The sequence below is a fragment of the Chelonia mydas genome, chromosome 1 (genome assembly GCF_015237465.2).
Source record: "Chelonia mydas isolate rCheMyd1 chromosome 1, rCheMyd1.pri.v2, whole genome shotgun sequence".
In the NCBI taxonomy this organism is placed as follows: Eukaryota; Metazoa; Chordata; order Testudines; family Cheloniidae; genus Chelonia; species Chelonia mydas.
In genome coordinates, this window is record NC_057849.1 from 148,197,045 (window position 1) to 148,217,194 (window position 20,150).

General features: G+C 39.0%; 1 protein-coding gene across 1 annotated transcript in view; it reads right to left on the reverse strand.

Annotated features, from left to right (window-relative positions):
* Positions 1 to 20,150, reverse strand: part of CFAP47 (cilia and flagella associated protein 47) — a 642,446-nt gene that overhangs the window by 408,345 nt on the left and 213,951 nt on the right. The window contains exons 36-39 of the mRNA XM_037902107.2: positions 17,339 to 17,473; positions 16,569 to 16,681; positions 10,177 to 10,327; positions 4,161 to 4,249 (exon numbers count right to left, since the gene is read on the reverse strand). Of these exons, the coding sequence (XP_037758035.1) occupies positions 4,161 to 4,249; positions 10,177 to 10,327; positions 16,569 to 16,681; positions 17,339 to 17,473 (488 nt within the window). The remainder of the gene's footprint in view (positions 1 to 4,160; positions 4,250 to 10,176; positions 10,328 to 16,568; positions 16,682 to 17,338; positions 17,474 to 20,150) is intronic.

Consider the following 20,150-nt stretch of genomic DNA (forward strand, 5'->3'; position numbering starts at 1 on the left):
TATAAAAATAGAGTGACCTGATTCTCAGCTGATGTAAACTGGCATAGTTCCAGCTGAGGATCTGTGCTCTTAGCTTTCAATGGTGTTATGCCAATTTACATCATCTGAGGTTCTGACTCACAGTTTTCACAATTAAAAAGTCAAAACTAACCAGCAGTTACCATTCTATGATATTTAATATATGGAAATATTTCCCCATATTAGAAGATGAAACAGTTGCAGTACTTTAGAGAGAAACGTTTTGAAACTGTTAAGAGCATTTACTTTTTAAAAATTAAATACAAATATTCAATAAGAATTTAACAAACATATAACAAGTGTAAGTATAGAAAGTATTTGTTTTTTTTAAAAAAGGAAAAAGAAACAATGCTACATCTAATAAAACAGAGAACTACCAGTGGAGTTATTTAGCAAGAAAATTTTTCTGCTATGTAAATATCAGGCGTTTTCCCTATATTTACAAAGAGTTGAAATACCTCTGCTTTTCAATAGAAAGAAAAGGAGAACTTGTGGCACCTTAGAGACTAACAAATTTATTTGAGCATAAGCTTTCGTAAGCTACAGCTCACTTCATCGGTTGCATGCAGTGGAAAATACAGTGTGGAGATTTTATATACACAGACAACATGAAACAATGGCTGTTATCATACACACTATAATGAGAGTGACCAGGTAAGGTGAGCTATTACCAGCAGGAGAGTGGGGGAGGGGGGAACCTTTTGTAGTGATAATCAAGGTGGGCCATTTCCAGCAGTTGACAAGAACATGTGAGGAACAGCATGGGGGGAAACAAACATGGGGAAATAGTTTTACTTTGTGTAATGACACATCCATTCCCAGTCTTTATTCAAGACTAATGTAACAGTGTCCAGTTTGCAAATTAATTCCAATTCAGCAGTCTCTCATTGGAGTCTGTTTTTGAAGTGACCAGAGAGACTGAAGTGTTCTCCGACTGGTTTTGAATGTTATAATTCTTGACGTCTGATTTGTGTCCATTTATTCTTTTACGTAGAGTCCTTGCTTACAGACAGCCCCCCAACCTGAAGGAAATACTCACCAGCAACCACACACCACACAACAGAACCACTAACCCAGGAACCTATCCTTGCAACAAAGCCCGTTGCCAACTGTGTCCACATACCTATTCAGGGGACACCATCATAGGGCCTAATCACATCAGCCACACTATCAGAGGCTCATTCACCTGCGCATCTGCCAATGTGATATATGCCATCATGTGCCAGCAATGCCCCTCTGCCATGTACATTGGCCAAACCTGACAGTCTCTACGTAAAAGAATAAATGAACACAAATCAGACGTCAAGAATTATAACATTCAAAGACCATTCAGATAACACTTCAATCTCTCTGGTCACTTGATTTCAGACCTAAAAGTCCCAATTCTTCAACAAAAAAACTTCAAAAACAGACTCCAACGAGAGACTGCTGAATTGGAATTAATTTGCAAACTGGACACCATTACATTAGGCTTCAATAAAGACTGAGAGTGGATGTGTCATTAAACAAAGTAAAACTATTTCCCCATGTTTATCTACCCCCCCCCTCCACTGTCCCTCACACCTTCTTGTCAACTGCTGGAAATGGTCCACCTTGATTATCACTACAAAAGGTTTTTTTTCTCTCCTGCTGGTAATAGCTCACCTTACCTGATCACTCTTGTTACAGTGTGTATGGTAACACCCATTGTTTCATGTTCTCTGTGTATATAAAATCTCCCCACTGTATTTTCCACTGCATGCATCCGATGAAGTGAGCTGTAGCTCACGAAAGCTTATGCTCAAATAAATTTTTTTAGTCTCTAAGGTGCTACAAGTACCCCTTTTCTTTTTGCGGATACAGACTAACATGGCTGCTACTCTGAAACCTGTCACTCCACTTTTCAACGTATCCTTTTCAAGTGTCCACTCTGTACAGTGTATTTAAAATGTTTCAAAATGTATTATTGGAGTCCTTCAGACTTCTTTCCAGTACTGTACATAGGGCCCTACCAAATTCACAGTCCATTTTGATCAATTTCATGGCTGGGGGGCACAGGGTTTAAAATTAGTCAATTTCACGTTTTCATGTGTTTACAACTGAAATTTCAGTGTCCTGACAGTGAGGGTCTCAACCCACAAGGTACCCGGAGGCGGGTCTGATCCCACACATTCCTCTGCCAGCAGCCCTGCAGGGGAAAGAGAAATCCTGTCCCTCCCCATCCTGGTGGGGACTCATAGCTAGGAGCCCCCTGGCTGGGGCGCTCCCAGCAGCAGGGGAGATCGAACCCACCTCCACAAGCCTCCAGCTGCAGGAACCTCGAGGGCTGTTGTCCAGCATGGGAGCTTCCTGCAGCAGGGGGAGGCCCTCGGAGGGGAGTCTGATCTCCCCCTGAGGGCAGCCGTGCAGGGACTTGCAGCTAGGGGTTCCTGGCTGGGGTGCTCCCAGCAGCAAGGGGGAGATCAGATTTCATGGGGAAAGGCTAATTTTATGGCCTGTGACACGTTTTTCATTGCTGTGAAATTGGTAGGGCCCTATACATAGTTAAGCAAATGAATTCCCAGGGAAGGCCCGAATGGTTCAGAAGACTGGCAATGTGATATGGAACCTTTCACCTGTAGCTTGCAGTTATTTAAAATAATTGTGATCCAATAGCTGCAGAGTCATCCAGATGAAATTAGTTTACTTGGTGGCCCTAATCTACTTTCTGGTGGACAGGTATCCACATCATAAAAACCACAAGAGGTACCCATGCTGATTGTCTTAAGGAATGAACAAACATGGAAACTAAACTAATTCATCTGACCCCCCCCCAAGGTAGTTCAGGTCAAAGCACAATGGTGGGGCAGTGAAAGCAACTTCACTAGCTGCTGCCCATGCTGAACCTATTTTTCAAGTATGTAGAAGTTTGTTACAAGGAGGAGGAAGAAAAAATATTTTTCTTGACCTCTGAGGATAAGACAAGAAGCAATGGGCTTAATTTGCAGCAAGGGAGGTTTAGGTTGGACATTAGGAAAAACTTCCTAACTGTCAGGGTGGTTAAGCGCTGGAATAAATTGCCTAGGGAAGTTGTGGAATCTCCGTCACTGGAGATTTTTAAGAGTAGGTTAGACAAACACCTGTTAGAAATGGTCTAGATAATACTCAGTCCTGCCATGAGTGCTGGGTACTGGACTAGATGACCTCTCCAGGTCCCTTCCAGTCCTATGATTCTATGATTCTATTTTGTAGATAAACAGAGGACTTCCATCCTCAGAACTGTCAAACTAGCAAACATTAACAAACATTAAATTCACTTCACAATACAACGAAAATAAAACTGTGATGAATTAACATGAATGAGTACCAGTCACGTAACAAAAAAGCACACTGACAAATTTCCATCAATCTTTCATACTTCATCATGAGAGTACTTTGTAATTCCTGAGATTTTTTTGGCATATCCCATTTTATCCTATCATATATGAAATTACAAGGAGGCAACGTGCGTATTAAAGAGGGTATCATTAAGAGAAGCTAGAAATAATACAGAAAACTGTTTTGTGTTCTGTGCTCTTAAATACAAATTAAGTTTATAGTCCTGTATTTGGGTCTGCAGATTAAAGACAAAATCTGGAGCCAGATCACACAGCACTGAGATACTACAGCAACATAACTTTCTTCTACTTACATAGTAGAAAAAAAAATGTTTGCATCTCTGGAGATGTTCCATATATTGTGAATACAAAAGAAAAAATAGATTAATTGATGGTGATGTGAGTCCCTTGGCAAATGCGTATATTCTCTTTTGCATGAATATTTCAGTTTAGTAATTCAACCAGCAGGACAAAGCAGATTGGGGCGGGGGGGAACCCTATTAATTAACATGGTTTGTTTCTCTTTGGAATTCTGCTGGATCTCAGCCATACACAAAAATACAAGCAAGGTTCATGAACTCCATTTGATGAAAGCTGTAGTTTCATTGCTTACACCAAGATGGATTCCAATTAAGGTTTATTTATCTACTTTATTCATTATCATAGTGCTTGTAACAATTTTGGAAATGCAAATTCCTATAATTTAACTTCAATTTTTCCTACATTTTTAAAGAGGAGAAAATTATGAAAAAAACTAGATATACATATTATTATAGTTATGATTTTTGTCTTTACAACATTGCCTACCTGAATGTTCCATCAGTTCTGAAGGGACTAGTAACATTCAGACTAACTTTCTTCAGTTCATAACATGGGGATTTGCATTTTAATACATCCTAAAAGAGAATAAAAAGTTATATCAGTGTGGGAAAATAAAAAAAGCACTCCATACTTAATCAAAAATAAACTAGTAACTAGGCAAAAAATATTCCAAATACATGGTATAGTTAATTCCCTGTACACTGATATTAATATCACTAGTATAATTAACATGTAAGGTTTTGTTGCCAACATATAAAAGATGATTTAGGGCCCAATTCCTTTTAAACATACATGCTCAACCCCCACCCTCCTCCAACCCCGCTTTTCAGAATTCTCATATACGACTAAGGATTGAGGGGAGGAAAAGCTATTTTTCTTCTTTTTTTCATATCACGTCTATCCTTCTCCCTATCACAACCCTCTCCTCCACCAAATTCTTCTTACTCACTAGCTCTTGTGTATAAATGCTCCCCCCAAACCTCTCCACATTGCTCCTCCTCAAAGCTTACTGCTTCCCTGATGCCTACAAAAAAGTCAGCCAATTCATGAAGGTAAGTTTGAGGAGTAGCTGGATATATATATATTTGTATATTTTATTTAAAATTAAGCTAGTGGATGTCATCATCATCATCATCATGTTCCTATTACGCCTCTGGCATTCAAGGCCATGGTGAAGCTCCTCCACTCCTGTCTGTTTCTGGCAAGTCTTTCAATGGCTCCCCAGCTGTGCCCCAGGTTTTTCAGCTCAGCTTCCACAACTCTTCGCCATGTTGTTTTTGGGCAGCCTCGTTTTTGCTTGCCTTTGGGTGCCCATCTTTTTGCTACTCTGGTGATGGAATCAGTTTCCATCCGAAGCACATGACCGATCCACCTCCAATGATGGCAATGATGGTGCTCAGATTCTCTTGGCTGAACTGCGTCAATAGATCTTGGTTTGAGATTGTTCTGGGCCAAAAGATACAGAGGATTTTTCTGAGGCAGGTTGTATGGAATGAAGACAGTTTGGACATGTCATACTTTCTCATTCCCCAGCATTCTGCACTATAAAGTAGTGTTGAAAATACGCAGTTCTGATAAATCTTGAGTTTAGTTTTGGTGTTGTATTTTGATGATTTCCAGACTGTATTTAAGCTCCTGAAGGTGTTCCTGGCTTTATTGATTCTGTTCCGGATATCCTGGCTTGTTCCACCAAACTGGCTGCCCAAGTATGTGAATGTTTCTATACTGGTGAGAACATAATCCTCTATCCATACTGGTGATGGTGAGGCAACATTAAAGCTCATGATATCTGTCTTATTGCGGTTGATTTTCAGTCCAATTTGCTGGCTGAATGCATTGAGTTGAGTTGTTTTTTCTTGTATATGGTGTTGAGTATGAGATAGGAGAGCAAGATTATTTGCAAAGTCCAGGTCTTCAGGGGATGAGAAGAGTGTCTATTTAATGCCTCTTGGCGTGTCTTCTGTTGTATGCTGCATTACCCAGTCAATGGCAATGCTGAAGAGGATTGCAGACATGACACACGCTTGACATACTCCTGTTTTGACTTTCAAAACAGCTCACTGTGATCAACACTACTTGTGAGCTTGAAATAGAAGCTTTTGATGACACTGATTATATGGAAAGGAATTCCATATGCCGCGGAATGCGCCACAGGCTGGACCTGTGAATGTTATCAAAAGCCTTCTCAAAGCTTATGAAATTTATGTAGAGTTGCCATTCCCATTCTAAGCACTGTTCTATTATGTTTCGTAGAGTGAAGATCTAGTCTGTGCATCCACGCCCTTTCCTAAAACCAACTTGCTCTTTTCTGAGAACGCTATCAACTGCCTCTGATATACGTTGGACTATGGTCTTACACAATACTTTCCTTGGCACAGATAAAAGTGTGATACCATGCCAGTTATTACAATCACAGAGTTCCTTTCTTTGGTATCTTCACTATAACCCCATTGGTCCACTCATCTGGCACTTTTTCCCTTTCCTAAACTGATGTAAATAGAGGGGCCAGGATAGATGTTGCTGATTTAATTCTGCTCAAGTTATCCTTGCCAGGAGTTTTCCCATTTTTTAAGGATTTGATGGCTTGAACGATCTTTTCCTTAGTTGGGGTGTCTGTGCTGATACCAAGATCATCTTCTGCTTCCTGGATGTTTGCTTCCCCTTTAGGTGGCTCCCTGTTCAGCAATTCTTTGAAATGCACCGTCCAGCGCATTTCTTGTTCTTTTTTGGTTAGTAGGTGTCCTTGTTTGTTCCTGATGAGAGTGTTGGTTAAAGAACAGGTTTCAAGCACTTGCAGACCTTGATGAAGACGAGAGGAATGCAGATGAGGAGATCAACAAGAGATGGGATAAAGTAACAGCAATTTATAAACAGAGCAGTGAAGCCTGTCTAGGCTACAGGCAGAAGAGAAGGAAGGAGTGGATTACACCCAGCACATGGAACACCACAGAAACCAGACGAGCCCTGAAGAAAAAAGTTTTAGACACAAAATCCCAGAAGCTAAAGACAAATACCAAGAGCAGTACAGAACAGCATACTGGGAGGTCAAACGCCTTGTGAGATCAGACAAATGGCATTATATTGATAATCGGGCAACACAAGCAGAGGATGCAGCTGCTCGTGGTGAACAAGGAACCATCTCCAAAATTATAGATGCCAGCTAGTGTGCAAGAGAACAAGGTTGTAACCAGTCCCTGCCATGCCATCTCAAGGACAGTAAGTGCTCCCAGTAGTATTAGCTGTCCCTGTATCCTTGTGCTCTTGACAGCTTGAAGTCTTTATGGCTACTCCATGCCCACTAGCACTGAGGATGGGAAGCTTCCTTATCCTTCTGTTATTGGTACAGCTGTAATTTGTAATTTCCATATGATGATGTAGCCTGAGTTACATCTCTTAAGGAAACAAACTGGTCCAACGAAGTCAGCGTGCATCCTTTGCAGTGATTGGTGGAATGTGTTTTAGTGTGTTTTACACTAGTGCAGAATGACTTTTGGCCAATAAAACTGTTAAGTTCCTGAAAAGTCCAATCATTCCTCTGTGAAGTAATCCATTTCATGTGACAGCAATAATGGTGGATTAACCTATCACTAGTGGTGATAAATGGGAAATTGTTTCACTTTTTTCAGATGAATATTTCTAAGGTATGGATGGCCATTAGCATATAGTAAAAAATGAATAACCATGTTAAACACACTGACAACATGTACAAACAACTGGATTTGTAATTCAGAAGCATGATGTTACTCCAGTGAATAAGGAGACTGTGAGGATGCTTATGTTGAAACGAAAGCTGTTCTGTGGTATGTAAAAGGAAAGCTGCAAAGATGTAAATAGAAAAAGAATGTAGACCATACTTACAGGCTAGGGGACTCAACCCTGGGAAGCAGTTATTCTGAAAAGAGATTTGTGGGTGGTGGTGGATAATCAGCTACCAATGTGACACTGTGGCCAAAACAGCTAATGTGATCCTGGGATGCATAAACAGGGGAATCTCGAGTAAAAGTAGAGAGGTTATTGAACCTCTGTATTTGGCACTGGTATGACTGCTGCTGGAATACGACGTCCAGTTCTGGTGGCCACAATTCAAGAAGGATGTTGATACATTGGAGAGGGGTCAGAAAAGACCCATAAGAATGATTAAAGGATTAAAAAAACATGCCTTATAGTGATAGACTCAAGGAGCTCAAATTACTTAGCTTTACAAAGAGAAAGTTAAGGGGTGACTTGATTATAATCTTTAAAAGCATCTATACAGGGAACAAATATTTTATAATTGGTTCTTCAATCTAGCAGAGAAAGGTATAAAATGATCCAATGGCTGGAAGCAGGACAAATTAAGACTGGAAACAAGGCGTACATTTTTAATGATGAGAGTAATTAACGACTGGAACAATTTACCAAGGGTCCTGGGGGATTCTCCATCACTGACAATTTTTAAATTAACATTGGATGTCTTTCTAAAAGATCTACTGAAAGAATTTTGGGGGGGAAGTTCTATGGCCCGTGTTACACAGGAGCTTAGAGTAGGTGATCATAATGATCCCTTCAGGCCTTGGAATCTATGTATCTATGAGATATTTTCAAAAGGAGCTGTTCTCTCAGCACATAGAGGAAGAGTTGCTGAGGCACATTTAAATATATATTTAAAGCTGCTTTACAATGAAGATCTGTATATTAAATTCAAAACATAAAATGACTCTACCCATGGTGCAATGGGACATTGCATGGTCCCTTGCAGCACTTGAGCCCCAAGTAGGGATTGTGCAGTCTCTGCAGGCGCAGTGGCCACACAACATGCCTGCACAAATCCTTCAAACCTAGGCTACAAATGGGGTGATCTGAGGGTAGGTTAAAAGAAGAGCTATAGATCAGCTGCACACCAGGCCTGCCCCTTGCCCCTGGGTTGCGGAAAGTGGATGTCACCTGCCACGCCTCCTTTATCCTCCGCTCCCCACACAGAGTCCTAATACCGAAATTCCATGCAAGTAGCCAGAATTTCACCCTTAGCAAACATTAAGGGTCCAAAGCTGAGCATTCAGTCAGAAAAAGCCAAATTAAGGCTTCTCAACAACCTAACTCTGACCTGCTTACATGCCTTTAATTACATGATCACTACTATTTCTCATACAATTTTACCATAACCATTAGATACATGTGTTCTGTCTTGGAGTGGGTCTCATTTTTTCTTAATTACAGTACTTTTCATTTCACTGTACTAATGGGCCAAGTTTTCTTTACCGTTTGACTTTAGATATAATTTATTCTCTCTCTAAGGTATGCATTACAATAATTTTGTCAACAGCCATATACAACATATCTCCTTGTCAACCAGCAGCACAACCTTCCTTAGGCCCAAGGCAGGGAACGAGGCAGTTAACTAAGGAGCTAATTTCATGTGCACATTTGTGGAGCAGACATCCTGTGGTGCAAGTCAGTGGGAAAAGTTGTGAGAATCAACGCAAACTGTTAGCGCATGGCAAGCTGTGGTGTAAATCTACCTCGCACTAGCCAGCTGTGCATAAATAGTTTGCATGGACCCTGCTGCTGTGCATTAAAACTTTTGCAGTGTTCTTTGAGCTACTCCCATTTCCAAGCAGGATAGATCAAAGCGCACTAGGCAACTTTTAATGCACATTAGTAGGGTCCACATGGACTTAGTGCATGCCAGGCTAGAGCAAGGTAGATTTATACCCCCGTTTGCTGCACACTAACTATTCATAGAGACAAGATCTAAGTACAATCTGTATCATAATGCATACAAACAAGGCAGCAACATTAACTCTGGCATTTCCTGGCCTTTGAGTACCTACCTTAACAGTCTATTGTCTGGAATTTCCTAATTTCCCCTCCCCCAGCAAAAAAAAAAAAAAAAAGTGATGTTTGCTTTCCTAAAAACAGACAATAGCCCATTTACATTTTATAATCTGGATCTATTCGCAGGAGGAAGTCTCTTTCCTGTGATCCTGGAATCCCTTATTCTAGCCGATGGGCACCTTCAGTACATTTTAATCTGTGCAACCAAGCCATGCAGGGACATGCAGTGCAGACATCTTTAAGTTCAACTGTCTCCATACTCCAGGGTGCAATATGGTGCAGGGGAGAGAAAAAGGCAAACAGAAAGACTCCCCAGAATAGCCGTTAGCCCAGTGGTCACTCACCTGAAATGTGGGTGACCTGGGTTCAAGTCCCCTACCAGCCTGATTTGGCATGGGAACTTCATTCTGAGTCTCCTACATCCCAAGTGAGTGCCCTAACCATTGAGTTTTTGGCTTTTCTGCAGTGGGGATATGTTGGTATCTATTGGTTTGTCTCTCATTCTTATTTCAAAAGGTCTAGTTTTCATTTTGATAAGGAACTAAAATAAATGCTGAAACAATGAAATTTTTCACAAAATTAGATTTTGGTTTTACTGCCAACCCTACATATCATTTAAGGCCAAGAATTTTTGAGAGTGACTTACAGGAACATTCACATTTTTTCAAATGACATACACGGTACTTACAGCAGGGTCAATATGGTTGACTTTAGATTTCAGAGAGAAAGTCATTGTTGTACCTCTTACTTCACTTGCAGTCTTCGAAACCAACAATAACATTGCTTCAGCAGGATGTAGAAAGCGACTAGTGAATTCCACATTTATATTTATTTGGCTCCTAGTTAAAAAAAAAAAAAGGAATCACTTTCTTTAGAATTAACCAAATTAAACTCACAAATTAATACCAAAGAAACCTGGAGGGTCATTTCAGTACCAAAACATTTTAAAAAGATTTTTGAAGAGAGGGTGGAGAAAAGGAGAATTACTTTTGAATTTGCCAATATGCAATGCTGTGTCCAAAAGCTGTTTTTTGTTTGTTAAAAAGGGGGGGGGGAGAGAGCGAGAAATAATAATAATAATAATATAGAAAAATGTGTTTGTTTACTTGTACTATCACTGTAAAGTGTAAAAACAATAACATTTAATATTTATACTCTTGTGGTGCAAAAAGTGCCACCCTTTCCTTGTATTTTTTGTTCTAGGATAACAATTAAGTTTATTTTGTGTTCCCTTTCATCCAAGAGAAGTTGAGAAGTTAAACAATAAGATACTTTACTACAAATATTGTGGGTCAAATCCAGAAGTCCTTACGCAAACTCTCAGTCAAGTCCTATTGGGTGAGGGCTGAGTAAAAACAAATAAGGGTTTCAGGATTTAGCGTATAATTAGAGAGGACGGAAAAAGTGCTTTTGTGTAAATGAAGACTGTGTAGCTGATGAAGCCACAAAACCAGAAAGCATATTTTAACAAGGGGGCCCTAAAAACAAGGGGGCGTTAATGAGATTCTAAAAGAGGTGGGAAAAAAGTATGATTTGCCCTAGCCCTGGGACAATGAGAGATTAATTATCGTTATATAATTATAGAAGAATAAGCTTGGGTTCTTAGGACTTTGTGCCAACAAACATCTTAAAATGGTACTGAGGTCAGAAAAATAACAGTGCATGGGTGAAAAACAGAAGGCTGTTTTAAAGCAAGGGAATTACAGAAGCTAAAAAGACACAGTATTTCAGAAAAAAAAGACATTCTCTATAAGGTCTGAAATATGGTGGTAATATAGCTACTCAGAAAGGAGAGGCTCCCAGATTTTGTGGGCTGTTTGAATTGGAATCACTTACAATGTAAGTAGAAGGAAGTGAAAACTTAAACTATGAGGTCATCTGGTTAATACTTTTGGTTAATCCGGTTAATACTAATACCATGCAGATTCATAGAAGAAGCTCTAGAAAACAGCAGACTGAATGCAACAGATGGTAGAAGACTTCTGTACAACAATGTTCTTGAAGTTTATCTTAGCTCAAGATTACTAGAAAGTTATTAATTATGGAAGACAATTTTAAAGTTACACACGTGATAGTGTTATTTCTGGAGCAGAAATATATCTGGTATTAAAATCAAGAAAAAACAACAGAGGAATTCAATGACAGCCAGAGGAAGAGATGGGATGCATGTTAAAACAATTACCAAAGAAAACCAACCAGTTAGCTACTTTTAATAATTGTGATTTTACACCTTCAAACAATGTATTGTATCTAAATTAAGTGAATACAGGGGACAACTTATCTTTAGAGAAGCAGAACCACAAAGTATCATTCTGGCAAATTCTCATTCCTCGATCTGGAGCTCTCTAGTAAACGACAAGCGGAATTCCACATGCTTTAAAGTTTTTGGCCATTGGTGGCAGCAGTTGTGGGTTGGTGTCCAAAATTTCCCCCCTTTCCCACTGACAGTTGTACGCCATCTGCGATTTGAACTGTCACCACTGGAACATTCTGGTCAGGTCCTAATTGAGCAGGAAATGAAGGCTCCCCAACATGGTAAATCATTCATAAAATAGTGATTGAAGGAGTGCCTTAAAAACATAGAGCAATAGAAATACGAGAAAAAACAGCATCTCAAAAACAACTTCCCATTCACACTCTCAGAGGTGAGTGAGAATCCTGCCAGAATGATATTTTTCACTGAAGTAGAATTACAGGATAAGTAATTCCCTTTTCTTCTTAAACAGCCGTCTAGCTAGTAAAATGCATTGAGTCCCAGCCTACCCAGTACCTACAGATACTGCTAAGCATTTTGTTAAAATATATAGCAGCCACTCCCTCCCAAAAGGCAAAAGACTACTAGTCGGAGATGTTTTTGGTACTTGAGAACTATATGTATTATAAATGTCCACAAAGTCAAGAACACAGTAAAGCTGATCAAAATAGAAGATATACATTTAGCTCATCCTGATGTAAGGTTGCTCAAAGTCAGAAAAGATTCAGAGGCAATTGATGTAAGGTTGTCCTAAGCCACAGTAGTTTAGAGGCAATATGTGTAATGCTGTGGTCAGTCCAAAATGTGGGGGAAGCTTGTATTGGTAGTTCTGAACCGGGGTGACATACATATAAAAAATTTAACTTATTAAGTGGGGGGTTGAGGAATATATGAATACTGCTAATTAACTATTAATATTAACTACTACTAACTGTAAAATAAACATTAATCATTCAATATTTGTATATGATAATCACTTTGCATAGTGCTTTACAGAGACTGAAGGGAGGCATGGCCCTTGTCCTGGACAGCCTGCAATCTAAATTTGACAAACAGAGAGAGCAAACAAAACGGACAGAGGAAAGTGGTAGGTAAAGGAGAGTTAAAACAAAATGGAAACAACGGATCAGGAATGGAAACAATGTAAAGGAAGAGTTAATAGTACAGGTGTGTAAGTCAGTGGCAGCATGGAAAGCAAAAATTGTGGTTTTTAAAGGGGGAGAGAAAGAATGTTTGGAGCAGGAAGAGGGATGTTGTGTCAAGCCTGGAGAGCACCACAAAAAAAAAGATACAGAATTGAGAATAAGAGAAAATGAAGGGAGCAACAAGAGAAGAGTGGTCAGAACACAATATATGATTAGTGAATGATGGCAGATCTATATGGGGCAGAGCTGTGCAGAATCATAAGAGCAAGGCTGAGAAATATGGAAGACAGAAAAGCAAATCTAGGGGTTACCAGATATTCTCTAGCCTTCATCAATTGAAAACTCCACTCCAGTGGTGCTCAGAAAAGTTGAGTTTATGAGAAACGTGCTTAACTGCTTTCAGATAAAGAGGTCCAGGTTTTTAGGCTGGTATAAAATCAGTGTAGCTTGACTTCAGTGGAACTATGCTCCAATTTATGCTGTGATCTGTTTCATCACCAGACCAACACAGGATCAAGGGAGCACAAAGGAGGTTTAAAGTCACATCTTCTCCCATGCTCAGTGTCAAATGTAAACTCAGACAAAACTAGCCTTTTGTCTTCTCATGGAACAACTTCAGATAACCCTATTTATTCTCTCACTACTGAAGTAGTGAACTCCATTCCAAACTCACTGCTGTGGGCATGTTTGTTATAAAGTGTTCATTGAGGTCTGAAAATCATTATTAGCTCAATCTTGTACAGCCCATCATCATAGAACAAACAAACAACCCAGCTTTAAACCTCTATATTTTTAATTTAATTAAGCAGATTTAGTTTTCTGCATAGGAAAAGTCAGAAAAAAGTTGTTTTTTATTGGGAGTGACATAGGTTCATAGAATTTCAAATCTGAAAGGACCCTTAAATGATCTAGTCTGACTTCCTGGATATCATGTCATTACATTTAACTCATATCCCTGTACTGAGCCCAATAACTTGGTTTAGCTAAAGCATATCTTCCAGAAAGACATCTGATCTTGATTTGAAGACATGTGTTCCAGCAATTAATCACCCTCACTGTTAAAAATTTGTGCCTAATTTTTAGTTTGAATTAATCTAGCTTCAGCTTCTAGCCATGGGTTCTAGATCAGGCCTTTTTCTGTTAAAGACCCCTTTAGTACTCACTATTTTCTCGCCTGAGTATTTGTACATTGCAAACAAGCCACCTGTTCTTTTTGATGAACTAAACAGATTGAGCTCCAAGTCAAGTTCCAAGTAAAAGACATTTTCTTCAGCCTTTACATCATTTTTGTGGCTTTTTTCTTCATTCTTCCCACTTATTAAACATCCCTTTTTAGAACATGGACATCAAAACTGTATGCAGTATTCCAGCATTGGTCTTATCAATGCTTTACACAGAAGAAATAAATCACCTCCCTATTCCTACTCACTACTCCATCATTCATAACTTTTAGAAATTCTAATAATTTTTTACTATTGACTGCATGTCTCTCTCAAACTGAAGTCCCCCATAACAACACAATTTTTCTTTCCACACATTACAGACAGGTAACTGAGGAGTAACAGATCCTGAGGTCTGTAGCAGAATCCTGCCAGTCCCCTTTCCTGGGCTTTAATAGTTAGCACACTGATTCATACATAGTCAAGATCCTGTGGTTTTGAGTTATCAATAACCCTGAAGCAGGTAATGGTGTCTTTAATATAGAATGCCATTCCCCACCTCTTTTATGCCCTCTATCCTCCCTGAATAGGTTATTACCAGTGATTTTAACATTCCAGTCACGGAAATAATCCCACCAGGTTTCAGTAATGCAAATTATATCATTTTTGTTCTCATCAGAGGCATTGGAAATTCTCATTTGCTTCTAACCCAGACTCTTTGCATTGGTCTTCCTATGCAGAACTCAGTTAGAAGCCACTCTCTCTCCTTTACTTCCTTACAGACCCTAAGTCTTTCTATAGTAGACATCAGAAAGTTCTCTTTGAGTAATGCTCCTGCAGTGATACCTTGAAGAAAAGCACAGAGCCCGGACATAATCAATTAAATAGAGATTGTAGCTTATTCATCACTTTACTAATATTTCTCTAGAAATTAAAAACAAAGTTAAGAGATTGTATTCTAATATAAAGAATCTACCTCATCTGTATTTCCCTGCTTTAGGTTATTACATTTTATATTCCACCCCATATTAACAAAGCTATTAATTATATCTTACAAAATGTTTAGCTTAGTGGCCCGTGAGTATAAAGAAGATTATGTTACCATAAACCGTGTTCAGGGCTGTACATAGGAGTCACCAATGAATGATTAACTTTTGAGTCAGCTTTCATTTCCATGCATTTATCCAAGATGTCTGCTACAGTATTTAATGCCAGTCTTCAAGAAAAACTTGTATATATTTAGTTGTGTCTTTTTATGTACTTCAAAAGGTAAAGTGAAAAACAACCATGGTATTGAATTTCAATAAAAAATACATTCTATTTTCAAAGATTACCTTTTTAATTTTTATCTAAAGCAATTGTAAGGAAAACAATCAAATTAGCGGCAAAGGTCAATGATAACATAGCATTACCGATTTATACTTTCTGTATATATTTATAATAGGGGTGTTATTTAATATACACTTTTTGATCATCTTAATAGAAAAATGTATTTATGCTGACCCTTCTTTGAATTTTTAAAAGGAAACTGTCTTCACTGACAATACTTTTTATATTTACTCCTTCTACCAGCTTGAATAGTTTATTTTCCTACAAACTGTGACCTTCGCTTTCCATACATGGATTCATTTCATTTGCACTTCAATTGTCCAGACGATCCAGCATCGCTTACTTCTAGTGGGACTACTCAACACATCTGGTATTTTGCAGTTAAACTACATATACTGAAAGACCTGTACCCAGATATATGACCAATCACAAACAAAGTGTGGAATATTCAACAATCAAACACAGAGGAAGCAGGACACATGCTAGACATAGAAGTTGGGTTTTCAGCTAGTAAATATCCATTGCAACAACAGTTTCTAAACATTTTACATCCCTTTGTAATCCTTACATCAGTTAAGTTTCAGAAATTAAAGGTATAAAAAGAATGACATATTGTAGCTTTACAATTCTCATCTTGTGGAACTGGGAAGAGGTTAGTTAACAACACTATTAAAGCCTTGACATGCCCTCTTAACCTTTCAATCCTGCTAGAGTATAACAGTGAGAAATCAAAACAAAACAGCCTATGAGAAATTATTCTTAGCTGCACAATCTCATCTAATGTGTTAATGTCAAAAAGTTGGATGGACTTGCTAAGGGACATGATTAGCTCTAGTTGGGAAAAAAAAAAAGCTTTAGAACAGTAGATCCAGCTCAAGCTTAAAGCTTTCATCATGATGGGCACAAAAACATTTACCAGGAGAGAGGACCTCCCTGCTATGACTGAAGATATGTACTCTGAGTTCTGTTAAGCTAATCTGCAAATGTGCCATTGATGAGTTACTCTGGATTCACACCAATTTCACAAGGAACAGAATTTGATCCTTATACTGTTTATTCTTTGTCTGTGTTTATAAGTGAACACATTCTATTGTTCCTCTATAAACCAAGCTTACAGATTTCTTTTATACTTACACATTGCTAAATCTATCAGGACGTCACATTCAATAAAACTAGACAGATGGCTACTTACTTGGGGGCAATGATGACAGTGTTTCCTTTAGGCAATAAGAAATCAGCAGACTCTCTTCCTACAATTGTAGCATTGTACAGCAAAGGTTTAAGGCTTGGGTTTTTCAGACGCACCTATCACAACAATCGATAAAAGTTATTCTATTTTTACTTATGTACTTTTAGAATTGAAACAAGCATCCATTGCTCAGTCTTTGGGGGCACACATGTTAAGTATAACAGAATATACCATTTAGCTACAAATAAAGTAATCAGACTCTCATCATGGAATAAAACCTTTAAACATATATCAATATAGTGCAGTGTTTTGTGCCATTCTTGTGGATCTGCTACGAAATCCATATAGAACTAAGCAGATCACATATTTCCACCAGGAGAGCAGATTCTCTTCCCTCAGATCTTTCAGCCGCTGTTTCTCCTTGCAGTATCGCTCCCATTGGATCCTGCAAGCATTGTAACCCCACTTCAGCAGTTACTCTCTAGTTCCTCTCTCTCTGATCCCAGAAAGCCACAACTAGACTTGTGGAGAAGCTCCTGCACTGATTGAAAGCTGTGGTGAAACAGCTGTGGAAGTCAGGACCTCAAATCTGAAGAAAAGAAAAGAGGGGCCACTCTTCCTCATTCTATAGTCTCTGTATTGAGTAGCAGAGCAGAACATGTGATCCATTAATACAAAAATGTGTGCTTTATGTATGTGTAATATATATTCCCCATAAATGGTAAACTTTAGTGCTGGGAGTGACTCAGACCGAAATCCAGACATATCAATACCTGTCTAACAACAGTAGCATGGAGAGCTCCAGTAAACTCAACAGTCTTCATGGGTAAATATTGAGGGAGCCTTTCATACAAATAGACGCAGAGCATAAGCATCATGACTGGGTTTGGATCACAGATGTCGGTGGCCTAATTTTAAAAAGGAAAAAAAGAACAATGACCACCGGATATTTAGTCTAATCTCATGTGTATAATTGATAGTGATTTATTAAGATACAGAATTCAAAATGTAAAATACCTCATTAATATGCACACTTGTTTTCAAATTGCTCTTTTTTTAAAAAAAAAAAGTTTTGAGTTCATTGCATAACTGATATGAGCAATTGTATTACCATCTTGACTATGAATCTTTTCTCAGCATATGAAAATGTCAAGAGGATCAATGACATAGTCTAGTAAGAAAACTCATGAACTATACAATGAAATGAAGAAAGTTACTGTGCACCTTTCTTCCATATTTTGGGGGGAAACAAGCATTATTTGACTAGAAAGGGAATATAACAGAAAAAGTAAATAAAACTCAGTGATTGGAGAAATACATTTCTTAAGCAGTTTTCTAATAAATCAACTTTTATTTAACATTTACCTTTTAAAATTTCCTAACCAAACTCATACTTATTATTTCTACATAAACATTTTTAAAGTTACAATTTTCTGTAAAATTAAAGTTACTACATGACAATACAATAACACCTACTTTGTATTCCCATTTATACATTCAATATTCCTGTTTATGCATCCAAGGATTGCATTAGCCCTTTTGGCCACATCACTACACTGGGAACTCATTTTCAGCTGATTACCCACCATGACCCTGGCTCTTTTTCAGAGTCACTGCTTCCCATGATAGATTCCTCCAATATTATGGAAGTGCATTCCCATATACATCATGTGTTCATGAAAGGTATGACTACAGGGTGGGGAAAATAACATTAAAAGCAAAATAATCTTTGCTGAGGGAAAAGGCTTCCTCCTTTGTACTTCCCATGGGTCAGCTGGGGGGCAGGGGTGTCACAGAGAGCACAGGAGAGAGAAGCTCCCTCCTCTCTGCTCTAGTGCCCGGACACACCACAGCCCCAGGCAGCTGGGTGCAGCCATTACAAGGAAAATCCATCTAAGCCTCTGCAGTCCTTTCCTGAGCTTTACTGTTCTGTAGGGATGTTGCACGCACAGTCCTGTCACATGTCAGACCTGTGAAGTGATAGAGCATGCTCATTTACTCTGGGAGGATGGCCCATATCCATATGTGAAGGGATGGCTCATGCTCAGTTGCTTTGTGGGGATGGTGCATGTGCAGTATGGTTGGCACTAGGATATGTGAAAAGCTTGAGCATGCTCAGGACAAAATCCTTGGAGAATTCCGCTGCTACTCTAAATCGTCTCTACTGTGCATGTGCAAACTGCAATTTTTAAAGGCTTATAACTTGGCCACATTTGGCACATTTTCATGGTTATGGCAAAAGGCATATCCCTGACACAAAGGCCCCCCTCTATCAATTTCAAGTCCCTGCTCCAAAGCATGGGAGCCTTAGAGCTTTCCAAAGAAAAGGTTGCCAAAATATTTTTAACATTCAAAACCAAAATGTTTTCTTAGCCTCATTCTCAGAAACAGCTGAACAGTTTGGGCTGAAATTTTTTTTTTTTTTTTTTTAAAAAAAAGCAAGATGGGAATGGAAAATTTCAGCCCAAATGGTCTGGCAAAGTTATAAGCAACTGTTTAAAAGGGTCTTATGGGAAGCACTGGGCAATCTTAATAATAAACCATGCTACTAGCACTATCTATAGTTCAAAGTAGACCCTCCTCAGACTACCTGCAAGGACTCAGCTCACTTCTGAATCCTCTTGTCCTCCCCGCTATCTGTGAAGACTTCAGGTCTCCCCTGCTCCTGACAGGTGAAAGATCCACCAGCCAAATCCAGGGTGCATCTCCTTTGAGAACTGGCCCTTTTAGTCTTTTAACCTTAACTCTGCCTCCACAATGCTGCAAGGAAGGTAAAAACCCCTCCTTGCCAATTTGTCTTGAAGGGAAGTAATTCCTTCCTGATCCCAAAAGCTGGCAATTGGTCAGACCCACAGCATGCTGAAAATGTAACTCAATATAATTCTATGGCAGGGCAAGAGAGGCAGGGCAACAATAATAGCAACTGGGAAGGCTTTAAATTGAGAGGGAGGGCTGTGAGAAACAATCAGATCTCCTCCTCCCACAATTGGCCAATGGGAAACAGATAAGACCCTCCCCTAGGCACACTCCCATATACACTCCGAGGTGCAAGGGGAAGAAATTAGGCTACAGCATAGGCTCTCCCCCTCTGCCTCCAACAAGGAGCTGGTCATCCTCCTGCTGGTCTGATCAAATCTCTCCCACCCTCTGCCCCCATCCCAGAGATGGGGAAGGCACAGGGGCATTCCTATGGCAAGTTAAACATTTTCCCTCACTGGTTATTGTATTTTTAATTAAATGTTATATGCTATCCAAAAGTTAAGAATATATACTGAATTTTTTAAGCAACAATAAAATCAAAGTCTGGATCTTACAAGAACAGCTCTCTCACAGAAATACAAATACAGTACTACAGAAATACTATTATTTTCCTGCATAAACCTTTAAAGCCCATCTATTAAAAGAATACACCAAAACGTGGAGTCATTAGCCCAGCAATTGCTTTTCCAAGTGCACAGCATGAACACTGATTACACACTGATGCCCTTCAGTGTTGAGATATTTGAGTATATCTACCCACCCTTGTACCATGTCCCTCTACATTTATACTACTAGGATTTAATCTTGCAAATATTTGCTCAGAAG